The sequence below is a fragment of the Aythya fuligula genome, chromosome 5 (genome assembly GCF_009819795.1).
Source record: "Aythya fuligula isolate bAytFul2 chromosome 5, bAytFul2.pri, whole genome shotgun sequence".
NCBI classification, from domain to species: Eukaryota; Metazoa; Chordata; class Aves; order Anseriformes; family Anatidae; genus Aythya; species Aythya fuligula.
In genome coordinates, this window is record NC_045563.1 from 21,321,002 (window position 1) to 21,338,658 (window position 17,657).

The 17,657-nt window shown below is 39.0% G+C and overlaps 1 protein-coding gene across 1 annotated transcript in view; it reads right to left on the minus strand.

Annotated features, from left to right (window-relative positions):
* Nucleotides 1-17,657, minus strand: part of KCNQ1 (potassium voltage-gated channel subfamily Q member 1) — a 342,691-nt gene that overhangs the window by 255,841 nt on the left and 69,193 nt on the right. The window contains exons 4-7 of the mRNA XM_032187958.1: nucleotides 4,230-4,356; nucleotides 2,453-2,531; nucleotides 1,395-1,491; nucleotides 599-739 (exon numbers count right to left, since the gene is read on the minus strand). Of these exons, the coding sequence (XP_032043849.1) occupies nucleotides 599-739; nucleotides 1,395-1,491; nucleotides 2,453-2,531; nucleotides 4,230-4,356 (444 nt within the window). The remainder of the gene's footprint in view (nucleotides 1-598; nucleotides 740-1,394; nucleotides 1,492-2,452; nucleotides 2,532-4,229; nucleotides 4,357-17,657) is intronic.

A 17,657-nucleotide genomic window follows, 5' to 3' on the forward strand; every position in this document is an offset into this window, starting at 1 on the left:
TTGCATATCGTGCGAGAGAAGAAAGAGGTAATTGTTACTAGCAGAAGCAACAAAATTAAAACACTTACTGAAATAATAGTGATATGTCAACATAGCACAGAGAAACGCCACAGAAGTATACGAAGTTGGTTCCAAAGCAATATAATCACTTTAAAACAGTCTTGATTTAAGTATCTTAGATACTCCTTGTTCTGGAATTAGTCATGCTGAATTGCAAATCATAAATAATTGTTAACACAAAAAAAAAAGATAGCCCTGATTTAGCAAGACTTACCGTATTAGAAGGTTGAACCCTACCATCAAAAAAGTAGCAATAAGTAAATCACTATAACTGGAGGGAAGACAATTTAAAGAAATAAGAATAGATATTTCTGTATCTGTACTTGATTGCTTTGAATCGCAAAAGACTATAAACATCAAATAAAACCACTCATCTTCTATACTATTTTCTTAGTTTTCCAGAATTACAAAACCAGAACCTTTACCATAGCAATAAAAGGACATTTCAAAGTGCTGTTCTTACTCCATGCCTGCTTGAACTACACTCCATAACTGAAGGTGTTAACTATTTTCAGTACATGTGAATTTCCATACTTACCACTCCCCACCACAGGGCATCTGCATAGCTGCCAAACTCTGTTTCTCCAGAATCATTTACAGCATCTTTTTCAGCCAGGTACACAAAATAAGAGGAAAAAATCAGGCCCAGAAATCCGATGTAGAGTGTAGTTATCAGTTCCTGCAAACAGGATCAAAATAACAGCATTACAATATTGCTGAGACATAAAAGTTATCCATCACTAACATTTTTTAAAAGATACCTGCAACAGAAGAATGTAATTTCAGCAATTAATAAACACTGACGCCAACTGTTGGCTGTGCAAGTTAGCATCCACTGAGTTCAGTAGTGAAAGAATTTACACAGTAGCTATTGACTTGTTCCAGCATACACGTTTCAGATACAGTATTTAATACAACCATGCATTTCTCACTTGCAAGTGTGACTTGCAACATGAAGTTTTTGGTCATCAAAAATCCATTGGATAAACTTTTCAAATGCTGCCATATTCAAAACAACTTTGGAAAAATACGCATACTTTTTAGGAATGTTCAGATTCCCTTTTAGAAGTCTCATTCTTGTGGTTAAATCCAACAACAAGTCAAAAGTTTGGCAAAGTGCAGGTGAACATTTTTGATCTTTTAGGAACTTTTTGTCCCCTGAACAGGGCAGAACAACCATACTTGGGTAAAATAAATGACTACCTGTTTCCACATTAAATATATTTGACATCATCAACATGTCTGCAAACACGCTGTTCTGAATATAAGGACTTAAATTACTGTTAAATAAATTGCATCGATTATTATGCCATTTTTAGAGTACTCAAACTTACTTGTCTGTGTATAAACACAACTGATCCCAGAAGCCTCCATGTACCACCCTGACGGTCAACATGCAGCATTCGTAAAATCTGCAGGAAACGGATGCCCCTGGAACACAATTTTTAAATTAATAAAGAGGCTAAGAATACAAGAGGAAATAAGAGGTGGAGAGGGCAAGTCTGTGTCTTCTAAAGGACCATTTTGAGGGAAATGCATAGTATTTTATGGTAGACCCAGCAGCTTGTCTCTTCTCACTCCACTTACTCATCTTTCATCATTTGTTATGAAGACAACTCAGGAAGGTTGTAAAGGAAGAGGAAGACTGTACACATGACTGGTAAGGGTGACTCAAGAATTCTGGATTTTGGACGCAAACTGTGAATGCTCCAGAAATCATTCATCAGTTTATATTTGACTTGCTCACCAGGATGGGGAACAATATATAGAAACAGCTAACTACAGAACCTTGCCTTTTAGGCATATCAAAGCCAACTTGAACTTGACAGTCCAACAATATATATATAAAATTTCATTTTTACAAGAGACACTAGAGCACTGTTGCAGCTAATGCACAGAGCACAGTACACTGCCCTGTACTTCCTCATTCAGGAAAACAAAGTGGTGTGACCCTTCTGAGTACAAGGTGGATTCAGCCCATCAGGAACTCACAACCACTAACCCCATGCCTTTTATGAAACAGCAGCTTAAAGAGGTCAGAGGCAAAGTGTGAAACACAGCTGCTGTAAAACTGAGCCAAGGAACTAAAACAGGATTTGGATAGAACCCATGTAGGTGGATGGGAGAGGATGGGTACATATATGTGCACCTCTACTCCCACCAACCATAAATCCATTACTAGAGCTAAGAAACTTATGACCAGACAACACACTCAAATTTTTATTTTCACTATACTTCATGGGATTATTATTTCACACCCATATGTGATTGGTGATCTGCTCTATTACATGAATGTCAGAGGAAAGACTATTTTTCACCAGGAGGTAAACAAAGAAAAAAAGCTACCCTATTCAAACTGACAGCATTATTTTCTTTTATTGCATATAATTACCTGATAGCTGAGGTTGCAAAGACTTGACCTTTAGAGCCCACACACAGAACTATCATGGAAGCAACAACTACAATTAAATCTGGAAAACAGAAGTCAATTGACAAAACTAGTTATTAGCATCTTGGCAATACTTCTGCAAAGCTGTTCTAAAACCATGGCCAATATTACTTTAAAAGTTTGAACAGTGACCCCAAATGAAGATTTCCAGTTACATATCAAGATATCTCTGCTGTAACATATAAAGAAAATATAATTGTATGATTTAATAGCAAGGTTTTACTGGGATGGGTCTGAGATTACCACATTCTAGGTGAGTGATATGAGTTACTACAAAACAGCCTCAGCAGTCTGGATAACTTATTAGCTGGATTTCTTAGTTTCTCTGCTGTTTTAGAGACTGTTTTATTAATTGACAGAGTTTTTGGCTTTTATTTCATTTATCAGACAACTGACTTAATATTATTTAATCTCTCCAGGTCTGAAGGGTAGAGAAAAATTAGAATTCGTGTGTGTCTAGTTTACTTTAAGTCACTCATTGCCTTAGGACTGTATACTAAATCTGTCTGCCTCATGCCTAGTTAATTTTGGAAAGCAATTCCATATTTTGGAAAACAAAATAGTTCTTGATACGTATCTAGGAAAAGTGAACTTTGTTTTGCTTCCCAAGCTGAAATAAATCTGAAGCTGTTTCAGAACCTCTACTGTGCTACATCTCAAGAGAAATGGATTAGCAAGCAGAGTGCAAAGATATGGTCAAAGCCATTTTATAGCTGCAGTCACACCTGAGATGCAATTGTTTATGTACACACACAAAGAAACTAAAGTATTTTATGATTGTAACAATAAATATCCAGGCACAAAATTTTGTAATTTACATTCCAAAAACTTGCAGATTGTTTAGGAAAAATATATCCTCTATTCAACAAATAGTGTTTCTGAGTAGTGGAAAAAACTATGTCACAGAACAAGGATTACTGTGCTTCTATAACAATACCCCCTTCCAGAACTTGATTTGTTTATTCTATTTATATTTTGAATGCTCCAGGGCAAGGGTCTTCAAATAACTCTCTCAACATTGGTTAAAAAATACAGTATGGTTTTGGATTATTATGTTTCTTTCAGTGAAATTATTAAATGCAGGACAAGCATTCAAAAAAAAAAAAAAAAAGAGTTTTGACATATCTAGATTTTGGAAAAATCTAGAATTTGTGGATATAATTTCTACAATGACTGAAGTCAGTCAGGAAAACTGCAGCGAATATCAAGGGGAATCAGGTGCCTGGTTCCAAAGGCATCACTCTGAAAACCAGTTTTTAATTCAATAAATACACGAAGTAATTACAGTGTATCTATCATGCTCCACCAAGCAGTGTGTAGTTCAGTTAGAATCCAAACCAAACTCATTAAAATATTCAAATGACTGCTAAAAAAAAAAAAAGCTTTCCATCATCTTTAAAAGAAAAAGTTTAGCTATTATAAGTGTCTGGGACCCCAAGGTCACAGGAGACAGGATTACGGGCAAGACTTATTTCTGGCAAAGCTTCAGATCACTTGTGAAAAGAAAACACTCTGCCCTTCTGGAAAAACAAACCAAGCTACATTCCCCCCCACCCCCCCTAAATAAGTGCCATGGATTCCTTAGATCTATGCTAATACTAATGACAAGAGTTCTTGCTTAATCTTGGCTTCAATTGCTATAGAAATTTCATTTTTCAGAACTTTCAAAGATAACTTTCACCTGGTGTCTACATCAACTTTGCGAGCTGCGTGTACTCACCAATGATTGAAATAGGCTTTCTAGCAAAACGGAGCCTTCCCCATATTCCAACATATTTACTGCGGCATCCTGCTGACCATAACCGAACCACGTATTCTGTTCCAAAGAATACCACTAATACAATTTCCTAAAAGAAACAGACAGGGAACCAGATTAGTTTTCTATTGCATGTCTTTCATCTTTTTTTCAGAATCTATTAGAAATGCAGAAATAAATATAAAATTTGGAAGTTAAAAAACTATCAACCCAACCAACATCGTTTAAAGTAACACAGTAAAAGTGGCAAACAAAGAAATAAAAAATTAAGAGCATGTTTAAATACTTTAATTGCATGCAGTTTGGCTCATATACATGTGCAAGAACTGAAAACTATTCTGTACAATTCACTTGGTCTCTCTATTCAAACAAAAGGTTCCCTTACCGTGCCAAAGAAAACAAGCACAGCCTGTATGCAGAAGATGAGTATTTTCCTAGTGTATTTCATTTTGGGAAGAGGTGTGCTTCACATTCCACTTACCATATCAGCTTTACCACACATTTACTTATACTTTTTCAGTCTTGTTTTAACCTCATGTGGATGAAAGTAACATTTCTGGTGCCCTCACAGTAAGAGGACTGGCACCCCTTCCACCTTCTTGTCGACAGTTAGAAACAGAAATCTAGTCCTGAAGTGCTGCTGCTATCGAGCTTGGTGTTAACTACAGACCAACAACAAGGTATGACTTTGGAAATGCATACAAAGCCACAAACGTCAAAGACATCTGACACTCTTGTTGATACACAGAGAAACACTTATGTCATACTTGGAACCTCACGTGCAGATAAACCTGGCTTTTCTAGAGTGGCTGACCATGGCATATTCATCATAGTTTCCCCAAAGCCAAGGAGCTGCAACACTTCCTCATCGGCAAACTCAGTTAATAACTGGTCACACTATTACTGGTCAGGAGTAAAGACAAGAAACCACATTAGGTATCACAGCTGGATAGGATAGGATAAAGAGAAGGAGCTGCCTATTACAGAGAGTGTTCTAGTATAAAGAGCAGAGATGTTGAACATTCTACCCAGTCTCCCCCTATTCCTGCACTGCTGTTTTTCCATGATAACCAATTGGCAAATGGGACTCAAGGTACCTATGAATTTCTAAACTAACTGAAATACCTAAGATGCAATCCTAGCCCAGACAACACCAATGGGAGCTTCAAAATCATCAGCTTCAAAAATGCATGGGACGTTGCCCTGAGCAGTCAGTAAAATAACAGGCCTGTAAGCAGTAAGAAAAGGGGAAGAAATTGCCACACACCGGTAGACCTCACTATATTCTTTTTGTGGCCTTAAAACTCCTGTCTTCTGCTGGCATGACCTGCTCATCTCAGGGCACTACATTATTGAAGTTACTCTGTGACACAAACTTAGGAAGATCCTAGCCCGGACCACCTTCCTTGGTTTTGAAAATCTCAGTCTCTGCAAGATGTCAAATGCAGCAGAACAGCATCTCAATTGGTTATATTGTATTCCAATTACATTTTCAGCATATAATCAAACTGTCCAGACTGTTGGTTGTAATAAATGTAAAGCTCCTACCCTTTGACCCAGCCAAGAATGTCTTCTACAGCTTGGTGTCGAAAGGATCCGTCAGAAACCTTCACTTATCAATAACTCATTTAGAGTATTATTATATATTTTTTCAATAAAGTCAGAGCTAAAGTCATAAATCTATTAAAAAAAAAAAAAAAAAAAAAAAAGCCTCTGCAGTAGGCACTTTAAGGAAAGGCTGTTTTAAGGCAGCAGCTTCAAATGCAGCAAAATTCTTCTTTGTCTAATTTCACTTAAAGATATTTAAGAACCTGCACTGAATTAAGACCAAACTACACAAGGTTCCATGAAACTGTTCTTATAAAGCAAAGCACCAGAGGCTGTCCTTGCCGATCAGGGGACTGCATTCATTTCTAAGATAGAGTCAACAAGCTCCAATATCCAAGAACACTTCAATATGCAGAAAACTAATGCATCTTCTTTCATCGGTACTAAAAGAAACTCCCTTAACAAAAGACAATAGCTACTGCACAGGGAGCAAGAAGTGTCCTTCATTCAAAATAATTAATTGGAGGAATGGGTGTATGGCCTCACATCATATGCATTAGCACAGACAATGCTCTTCAGATATTCCCAAAAGATTGCCAGGAAAAAAAAAAAAAAAAAAAAAAACAAGAATTCTGGTAGGAAAAGACAAACCCACAGTAAATTTAATGTTTTAGTACAATAAAGCAAGTCAGCACTCCGACCAGAAACCGTGGGCTTGGCAGGATCACAGTTTCATTTTGATAGCAAGAAGGTAAAAACTGAAAGCCCGGCTTGTGCTTTAAAGAAGCGCGTATTCTCTGCATAGCAAATTTGCATCGGAGCTGTGTGTGTATGTTTTTTAAAGCCCCTCCATGGTTCATTGGCTAACAAGAACACTGGCAAGTATGCAAATGTGGGCTGTCCCAAAGACAATGCAACAGACATGCAGTCAATGGTTACTGTCATCCAGTTCTTTGCATGACACGCAGACAAGCTTAGAGAACATTGATTGTTCTATAGACTCCAGTGACTGGAGGGAACGACCAGTCGGCTTACACCAAGACACATTTTTCACTCCTGACGTTTTGATAAAGGCTTATTGACCTAAATGAGACCCGAGTTATTCAGGGAACATCAGGGGTGAAAGTGCACAAGCTGTTCTTCATGGTCATACACAAAAACGCCAGGTATCCATTAGCAACTGGCAAATTCCCCCTCCCCTGCCCGTGGCTGCGTGACAGACAAAAGTGTTTTTAATATCTTGCATTGCATAAGTCCGATAAGTAATCCCATGGGGGTGGAGGAGGCTGATGAATTTCTTGTCAGTACACATTTATATTAGCAGCCAGAAACTTGCAGGCAAAGAAAAAACAGATTAGAAAATTATGCTTTCCTGAACTACCAAGATATTCCCTACTTTCCCTATCTAGCAGCTTAATGTGAAGCTTTACGTTAACTTGAAGAATAGCAACCTGATCCTTAGTTCATTTATGCCAGTGCTAATTAGGGCCAATTCAATTTAACAGGAGAGTTACACTGGCAGAGAGCAGCAAAGCCTTGCACCTGAGAATCTCAGCAAATCTGAGTTGCTCTACAGATGAATTTGGGCCACTGTTTCTTAGATACTTTCTCCTAACTGCCTGCTTAACACATACCGACAAAGTGCACCAGATAAAAGTTTTTGTGCTTCTCACAGTGAAATCAACTAGAATGAAATATGGCTTCATGAAGACCTGGAACAAAATAGAGGCTGCTATAGGAAAACAGTAGGATAAAGCAGTGAGCAGACAAAGAGGATGTAAAGAATGAGTGAAACAAGAAACAAAGCAACACTCAGCACAAGGCAAAAATTAAAATACACAGAAAATAATTGCCTGCAGAACTCTGGTGGGGGTGGCGATTAAAGCTCAGGAGAAAAGTTTTCTTGCTTCAAATAACACACACACACAAGAACAGCGTTGTGCGAGGACCCACTCAACCCTTTGCAACTTCATGCTGATTTCCTTTCTACCAGGTGAAAGCTGAAGCATCATATTAAGATTAAAAAAATATATTATACCAACATGACAAAAAGAGCACTCTGAGATGTGAAAGTCATGTCCCTTCACACCATGGGCATACTAGAGCCAAGAGACTTTATTTCCTTTTAATCATTGATTTATACATGACACCCTCACTTCTGCCATCCCTCTGACTCAGCCCACAGGCACATGCTTTGTTCCTTCTCAGCCACATCATCTCAACACAGCCAAATACCAGGGAAGCCCTCAATGGGAAGGTAGAGAAGATGAGCATAAGGTACACATGGAGACAGCTTTTCTTGAAGTAAGACACTGTGTCTCAACTCTCCAGCTGTGAGCAACTGACCCCAATAAACACATTTTACTTTCAACTACAAGGAACAGTCGCTGTGCAGGACAGGTCAACAGGACTGGTGTAACAAGCCTTGGGCATTCCCTCTGTGGTACGGAGCTTGGTGAAACTAAACAGAACTCCCAATAACCAACCACCAGATGCCAGGGATCGAAATATTTCTCATAATGACCAGCAATGGAGCTTGAGTTCTCCCTGCTGCATTGGTGCAATAGTATGTACGCAGTGGGTCCAGTTTGGGAGACTCACAAAAGATTTTCAGTGTGTCTTACTACTCACTTCCACAGTTTTGGCTTCACAGTTCCCATGGAATAATCATGGTTTCATAACAAGCTCACACCAGGAACACAGAGAAGGACTCAGAGACCAGCCTTGATGTATCAGGTTTGACTTTTACACTGCAGAAGTGTACCCTGCTGTGGACAAGGACAGTTTAACCATCACCCTGATGAACTTCTGAAACAAACAACAAAGTCCTTTCCATCAGAGGACAATAGGAAAAAGCTATTTATGAAGAAGACTTAACTGAAGAAGGGATCGGACTTCAGCTGTGTGACTGGAGAGTCAGACCTATTAAAAACACCAGCCTTGTTTAGAGCACACAAGGCTTTTTATGTATTAGAAAAATTACCATCTGAAACATCTTGAAAAGCTTTTCCTCTTCTGTCCCAAGCCCGCTTAGAGAGGAAGAGGTACAATCCAACATTAAGAGGCATCCAACATCCACACTAAGATGAAATACAGCAGCAATTTGAAAAAGAAAGTGAGATTCCCTAAATTTAGCTGAAGGAAGAAAATCACATTTTAGCTTTAGTTGTTTTTAAGCATCTAGATTAATAGCTTGAACAAAATGAAACAAAACAAAACCTGACATAGAGCAGAGCAGGACACCATAACAGCTATTTAACAGCTACAAAAATTATCTGGAGACTGAGAAAATACCTGCTTAGAGCACACATAGCCTGATGCCCAGCCTGCAGACCTCAAAACTGTACCTGGCCACGAACCATCACAGATGGAGTAAGTTCTCCCATAGCTTTAAATCATTACATGCCAACCAGCATACCCCAGCTATAAGGCTCCTTTGGCCAAACTTGCACCACTATCTATTTCTAAGACAAGGTCACAAAAGGTCTCTGCTAAGCTACTGTGCCAAAAGAAGAGGGCTGGTAACCTCCTCTCAATCTGTGGTAGCAGGAGCAGAATATGGACACTAGAAGACATTTTGTTCACAGCTCTTGATAAGGACATTTCTATTTCTGAAGGAGCCAAAAGAAGGGACAACAGATCTACTGATGCTAATAAAAAGCAACAAATAACATTTGCTGACAACCACAGACTGTATGGAACCCTTGGAGCTGGATCGCACAACAGACAGGCACAACATCTTCACAAGCAGGGCCATAGTGTATCCTCTACAGCCAAAAAAAAAGCAGGAACCTGTCTCTTGCGTAGAGCAATAGGTCACATTTTACACTCACAAAACCAGCACCACTGCAGGCTGCACATTAACGTGGAGAGAGCTGGAGTTCAGTTTACAGCTCGCTGCTCACCTGACACATAGGGGCTTGCAAAATGCTTCAGACAGCACTTGTGCATAGCCTGAGCAGGGTATGCAAATTTACAGCACTGAAGGCAACTGTTTCTTCTAATCTCACTCGCTTTGTATAGAGAGGCCCCTCTTTGTTCTCTTGAGAAAGGCAGGATTTCTTCTTGAAAGCTGTACTGTGTTTTCTGAGATACACAGAACAGCCAAATCAGATGGCCTAGGCAAACAGACAAAGACAGACACCAAACTCAATACAGTAAAAATCCCAACTTGATGAAGTACAGGTCAAAAATAAAAAGGTAAATAGTTTTTCATATACATGTGCACTTAGTGAGCAATAGCAAGTGCCAAAAGTGCTATTTAAGACTAGGGATTATCTACACTACTTTTTTCACTTTCAGAGATGTTAAAAAAAAAAAAAAAAAAAAAAAAGTTGCGCATATTCAAGTTAAAAGCAGTAAGTTTTAAAACCAGAATATTTAATGTCTCATGCTGAGCTTTTATCTTCCCTTCAAAAAAACTTATGGTCATTTGCTAAAATTCTTTATCTAGCATATTTGTCACCAAAGGATTAAATAGGCAATGGAAAACAAAAAGAATTTAGTATTAGTATCACATTTCTATCTTCAGAGGCCTGTAATTAAGCCTAAGACATTATTGGACATCGTTAAAGTTCCCTTATTAATGTTTTTAATTAAGATGAAATAATATTTACGTAAGTGTTCACGTTTTGAAGACGGGAAGCTTAGTACGAGACGAAGTTAGAAAAGTTGACTGTGCTGAAGCTTTTCTGTTTTCCCTTAATCAGTGCCGAGAGCACACAACAATAGCATTGGGAGCAATAAAGAATACTGCAAGCCTGCAATTTTAGGTTGAGATTTTCCAAAGGCTCCAAGCAACTAAATCCGATTGAATTTCAATAGGACTTGGGCACCTAACTCCCTTAGGTGCATTTAAAAAGCCTTTAATTGATTTCCTTAGCTCTCTTCTCACTGGAGGTTTCAGCCAAATCCAAACGAAGGCAGAAGAATTTTTTCCACTAACTACAAAAAGCCTCAGATGTCAGTGGTATAATTTTGCACATTAAAGCATGGTCTCAGAGCACTGGTGTATTAAAACAACTTTCCACGCCATCATCCCTGCACAGGTCTCTTCATAACACAGTCTTCAGCTTGTGAACTTGGTTGCTGATGATATCCACCAGGAATTTGCAGAAGTAAATTAAGCTGGGCTTGCACAATTAGTTTATGATACCTGCTTTAACATGGAGTTCTCGCTCCCCAAACACTCTCAAGAACTAGACCTTAAACCCACAGGATTTGGCAACAGAAAGGAAGCTTTAACATCCTAACCAGTCCAAAATTGATTAAAAACCCACAAACACACTCTTCCTTTTTGTTTATTTCATGAACCTGTTATTCACAGTTCATACGAGTCTCTAGAAGAAATTCATATCAGAGCTTCTGCTTCAATGAGAAATAAGCTCTGGCTCCTATCCAGGACAGCATATGCTTAATTTTATAACTCCTTGAATTCAAAAGAACTATACACCTACTTCAGTTTAAGCACACATACACACGGTTCAGAGAGATGCATGCTCAATTGTTAGTACATGTAACACGCTAATAGGAATAGAAAGGACCTGCTGCAAACTAAAGCAGCAGCCTAAGTTATGGAGTCTGTACTTTTGTGTTACAGAGAAATTTTCATATTAACACTATTTAGGCAGTGGCTACTTTTCCCCTAGCAGATTATTTTCATCCTGTCAAGTATCTTGTTGTGTGCTGATAATTACATTCACTCTGCAGCTAATGCTGAATGCATTGGAGGACTCTTGAAGAGACCATATGCACGAAAGCTCACCTGCTTGTGATTTTTTCCAAACTATAAATGGCAGGGCAAGGGTAGCTAACATGTCCTCCGGCAGAATTTTCTTAGATCCTTAGACTACCACTACCATTATTACAGCACTAGTCCTTTCAGAGAGAAAAATAAATATTGCATATTACTTCTTACCAGAAAGTAGAGCAACACAGAAGGAAGAATCCAGCCATTATCAGCCTGGCTTAGCCTGCAATAGCTTCATTTTGTCTACTTAAAAGGAAAGGTAAGAGTAGTTGGCATTTTCAAGATGTAATGGCCAGGCTGTGGTCACCTGCCACGCATAAAAACTTTGGTAACAGCAACATTTAAATCCCAATAGTTTGAGGCATACATTTTTCTTTGAGGCCATGCTGGTAAGTAAGAGCCAGGAAGCAACAGTATGTTTTTAAAACAAATTAGAAAGATTGACGAAAAAACATTTTTGTTCCACTGGTTCTGAAAACTAGAAAATAACTCTCTTAAGCTTTCTGTATTTGTTTTTCCTCCTTACTCATCTTTTTCCATTTCATTAGAAAAGGACAGAAGGGCTGGAAAGGACAGGAAACTAGAAACTCAAACACCTTCAGTTTTCAATTATCTATAAAAGTAAATCAGTTAATGCTTGCCCTTGAAAAAATGCTTTTTTTTTTTTTTTTTCCTCAGATCATGGCCACATCTGATTCTATGCTCAAACCTTAGTGATTTTTAATGTATATATTCTGTAAATAAAATGTGTCTGTAGAATCAACTGCACTTTTAAAGCATAAAAAGAAATACGCTGTAAGAAGTATAAAAATTAGGAACTACACTTTTCTCTCTCTAGAAACTCGTGAGACAGGGACTGTAAGAAAACAAGCCTTAATGAAATCCATTTTCCTTGTTTGCTGCATCTCTCCTTCTGTACAGTCACTAGTTGTCCAGAGATGGCCACGTTCACACACTGTAGTAAACCTGAGCTGTGTTGCTATACCAGTAATCTGAGTCTCTCTCTCTTCTCCAAATCTGACAGCCGTCAATGTGTAGTATTTCTTAGCTTTAACCACAGCCTCACCATTCTGACCCACTAAGATTTCTTCATGCATTTGGGCTCTGGGTAGTGCCCCTGCAGAGAAAACGCTTCCACAAGCTGTAGCAACGCTTCATTCCATGGCTAGACAGGAGTCAGGAAGACTGCAGAGATGGGGGACATCAGGGCTCAATTTGCTGTCCAGCTATAGATTTCTCATTTGGCTTTGAGCAGACTGTGTGTCACCCTTCACTCAGTTCCCAAGTAGAGAAAGCCACTGCTCTCACCATCTTTTGCCACAAACCATTCTGTGGATAAACACCATGATGCAATGAGGGTCCCACGTCTAAATCCCAGATTACGTTATGAGCTTTTGACAATTTACTCCTTCAAAAGATGGCACAGAGTACACCAAAAAGGAACGTTTTCAGATGAAGTTCTAATTTCTTACCTGTCTTGTGAAGTTAAGGATGTTTCCCTCCCCAGTCCACCCCTACCCAAGCAGGGAGTTATGGTCATGTACAGTCTGGCTTCGGGATTTTCAACTTGACCCTTCCATCTCCTTTTCATGGTTTTAGGCTTTGTGGGACCTACTCTGGGATGTAATGTGTGTTCTGCGAGTGAGGCATATCCAGAAAATTAGTAGGTCACTGAAAGCAGAACACTACTGTGGTTACTTCTACCTCCGCACATGCTCCTGATACACTCTTTCCCTCGAAGCAGTATGTTTTCAACATTCACCCTCCCAAACTGAGATTTACAGCCTGAGCAATAACTGTATTCTTCATTAACAGTTTAACAAGTAAATTTCAAATGGACTACTGCTGTTTGCGACCCCCTCCAGATAATGATGGGAAAAAAGAAAATATTAATTTTTTCCCAGCTGGCAAGACAGTGTTGTGCGGTAGGGCTGTCTGAAAGCAAACCTTCCGCAATTAGAAGCCCAGCATTCCTTTTACACATGTGGGCAATCGCTGCTCATTTACCAGTATCATGCTCAGCATTGATAAGAGTTCAAGTGCTGTATTTCTGTTTGACACTTACATAAACACAACCTGCGTTTGCCTCAGCATACTTGAGCTCTCTCCCAGGCCTGCTCCAGGGAATACGCATCATGATCTTCCACACAGCTGCAAAAACAGTCGCACACTAAACCTGTAGTCCAGGCACTTAATACTCCTCACAGGAAAACACATGTGCTAGTTTAAGCTAATAAAAAACCTCTCAGATGCCATATGTACATAGCCCATTCAGTCAGCATTTTACAGTTGCCTCTAAAATTTGTGAAGGAGGAGAGGAAAATTATTTGACATGCAAAATAAACCTAACCGAAGGCAACAAGTCAGCGTTTCAGATGAGTGGCAAACACATTTCACATACTGAAGGCAAGTAGTTTCCTCCTCGTGCCAATTTCCTGTGCTCGTTCCAATCAGTGAGCATAAAACAGTTGTGGCTATCATTCAGCGCATCAGGATTATAGCATACCAAAATGGGAAGTTAATTTATACCAACCAAAGCACATGATTAATTCAGTGCAAACTCTCTCGAGAGCTTTGATAATGTTCCAAGCGGACCAAACTAAACTTACATTTGCAAAATGAAGATATAAGCCAGATCTCTCTGAAGTCGCATACTCCATTAACCAAGCTACCGTTATGTGCAAAGACTTGTATTTTTACTCGGATTCATGTTTCTATCAGTTTTTGGTCCAACATAAATAAATGGTGCAACAGAGGCAGCTCTTTGCAGAAGTCAAAGTTAGGAAAGGAGAACTCCAGTTCTGTGAAACTCCCTTCACTCACTATCACCTTTCCCCTGCACCCTCTACAAATAAAGGACAAGTGCACTATTCATTGCTGGGAGAAAAAAAAAATATCTTAAAAAAGCCACGGCCTTCTCAGTGGCAGCTGGTCCGAGCCTCAAGACATCAAATACCTCAGGAAACTAATAGGCATTATATGGAATTAATTTTAGAAAAAAATACAAAAAAGTGATATTTGGCTGAATTCAGTACCTCTCTACTCCAAAGCTGTTTGGAAAAGGAGAGGAGAGACGTTACGAAAGCAAGGCCTAGGGCACAGCAAGAAGAAACTGAAGGCTCTGCCGCAGGACATGGGCTAGCGGGCAGCTGCTGCAGTGACCAAAAGCCACCAAACCAGAAGAATCCTCCTGTGGCGGGGTACTTGAAAAGGGAAAAAAGCACGCAGCTTTGATTGATTTAATGCATTGATTATGCATTTTAAGTGCAGCAGTATTTCAGAACACACAACTGGTAGCAGTGGAGCTGCACTTCATATTATTGCATTAATAATGTGCTCAGTTTTCTAAAGTTTGGGGCATCTCTGTTCTTTATGTGAGGTATACTTCCAGGGGACTCATGATTTATTTTAGGAATAGCTGGATGTTGTAGGGGCTTCTGTTTGACCTCAAGTTTACAGTTGTGTTTAGTTTAACTCCTGATTTAAACATCTTTCCTGGTACATTAGGTGATGAAGTAAGTGAATGCCAATCTTACTCCACAGGTAGATGAATTCTGACAGCAATTACTGTGAAGAGATTGCCCAATTTTATTTTATTTTATTTTTATCTTTCCTCCCTTCACACCTTCCCCACAGTTTTCAGTACTCAGCATTTCAAAAAGCGGTTTTTAATACATCTGCCCTGCTTAGTCCTCTCAGGATCCCATTGTGTTAGATGGGATTGTATCAGAAAACCTTCAGTCTGGGCACGTAAGATCTTACAGCAAAACCACAGAACTAAGATTACCCATCAGAACCGAAGATGCTCACGCCATCCAAAAAGATGAACGTTCAGCAATTGAGGAACTAGTGAGAACACCTGTACCTGTTGTCTTAATAGAAGGTAAGCCAGAGGGTGCATTCAAGGATGGTGATTGTCATTGCTAACCCAATAGCCACTGCTCTATGTGCCAAAGTGAAATATGCAACACTACCACCTCTCAGCAATAACACAATGTAAAAAGTGTTCTTTCCACTGGCAAGTGTTCTTTTAAAACAGTATTTTATCAGTACACAAAGTAAATAATAACAGGTTAATCTCTTTTCTAGGGCTAAGACAAAAAAAAAAAAAAAAAAAGGAAGGAAGTCCTGATGCATAACAACCAAATACTAACACACGAATAGAGAATAGAGCGTGTAAGAACTTTGGGATACACTATTTTTATTTAGTGGTTTTACACAAGAAGCAATAGCTCAAGTGGCCAAGGCTTCCAGAAATTAGTGAACGTCAAAGGTTTTAGCCTAACTTACAGATATTAAAGGAGGAAAAAGCTACTCAAACTGCAAATCAGACAGCTTTGCATTTTTCTGTAAGCATCAGTAAAGGTGGCTAAAATACGGAAAACACTCAGAGGCCTGTAATCCTCTGCTGAAAGGAGGTTTTACATGGCAGCAGAACCAAACATACCCATCTGGTGAGCTCCTTCTTCGGGGATAAGGCGAGTGGTGTGCCACGCTCAGAGCTGGGTTCTATTTCCAGCTCTGCTAAAAATGGTTTTAATTACAACCTCATGTTTCCCCTTTCCTGAACACATAACACGCTGCACATTTAACTTTGTACAGAAGTGTCAATTGCTAGTACTGTTTAGGGTATAATTAAAAACAATTACATTATACTAGAAAAGCACATAAGGGACTGTTTTGTGTACAATGTGCATTTCCTCATCAGCTGGATGGCCAAAGGAAACCCACTAGACATGAAAGTATGGTACAGCTGGGTCCCATAACTGGGCATTTGCATATTTATAAGCTATTGCACTTGGGAGGCCATTGCTGATGACATGAATGCCTGTATTAATGAGTCCATCAATAGAGATTTCCTTATGAGAAATCTGCCCTTATGAAGTTACATCAGAGAACTCTGTTATCATGAAAAATAAGACTTGTCTCAAATGGCAGACTTTAAAGCCAAAAATCTTGCACATATTTAAATAGCATGCTTTACAGTACTCAAGAAGTGGTATAAACTCTCTACAAATACTGTCTGTGGTTTCACACCTTTTGAGTAACAGTAATGGCTATTTCATGCTAGGAAGATAGGAAATGTGTTCATCTTGGGTGCTGAATCAGCCTAAAAAAAAGCTACAAAAACCCTCTTTTGAGCACTCTGTAAATGATTTGTGGGCTGTGGGAATTATATCTTCAATTAGAAAGATAGCAAACTGATGACTGTACAATAAGCAATCACTTCTCAGCACAATACAGAGTAGTTAACATAGTGTGACTCCTATTACTGCTACAAGAAGTTGTGTTTTACTATTTAAATCTTAAAATCTTAAGCATAGTATTAAACATAGATAGCTTTTTTTTTCTTTTTTTTTTTTTTTTTTTTTAATAACATGAAGAGTAGGGTGAACAAGCTTTGAGAGGAAAAAAGTCTATTGCAAGTTAGTGTACAAATACCTCCTCCAAGTTTTTCTAACTGGCTACTGCACTGATGTTTTCCATGGAAATTCCAGCCACATTAGTTCTGGCAGCAATTAAAGACTACTTTTGGAATCCTTAACAACATCCAAGGGGTCCCTTTCAGCTTTACTTCTTGTTCCGTAGTTCTTTCTACTCTTTAAAGCAGGGAAAGCAGTCCCCCCCCCCCCCCATCCCCCCCCCCCCCAGCCTTCAACTTGTTTTTACTGTTAAAATAAATACGAGGATGAGTCAGAACTCCAGCTCAAAGGAACAGCACTGAAGTATTTACTCGGCTTTGAGAGCTGAGAAGCTCCTCTATTGCTCAGGTTGTACCTCCTACCACTGCTTGGTACATTGTGCAACTCTGATTGTGAGCCAACATGATCATAGGACTCGATGATAAAAGAAGCTATTCAGAGTTTTGGCAGGAGGAATACTTCTGACATTTTGTTTCATCTGGATCACAAGATTAGACTTCGGCTTGGGGTTTTAACACTAAGCTGCCCATGCTGCATCATATGGAGCTGATTTCTGACACCTCTTCTAACTGCGCATCATGTTATTCTTGAACATTCCCATCTGAGTCAATGGGTCGACCCTTGAAGCAAGCTGCCATCTATTACAAATAAACACAGTTGAACCTATTTGTT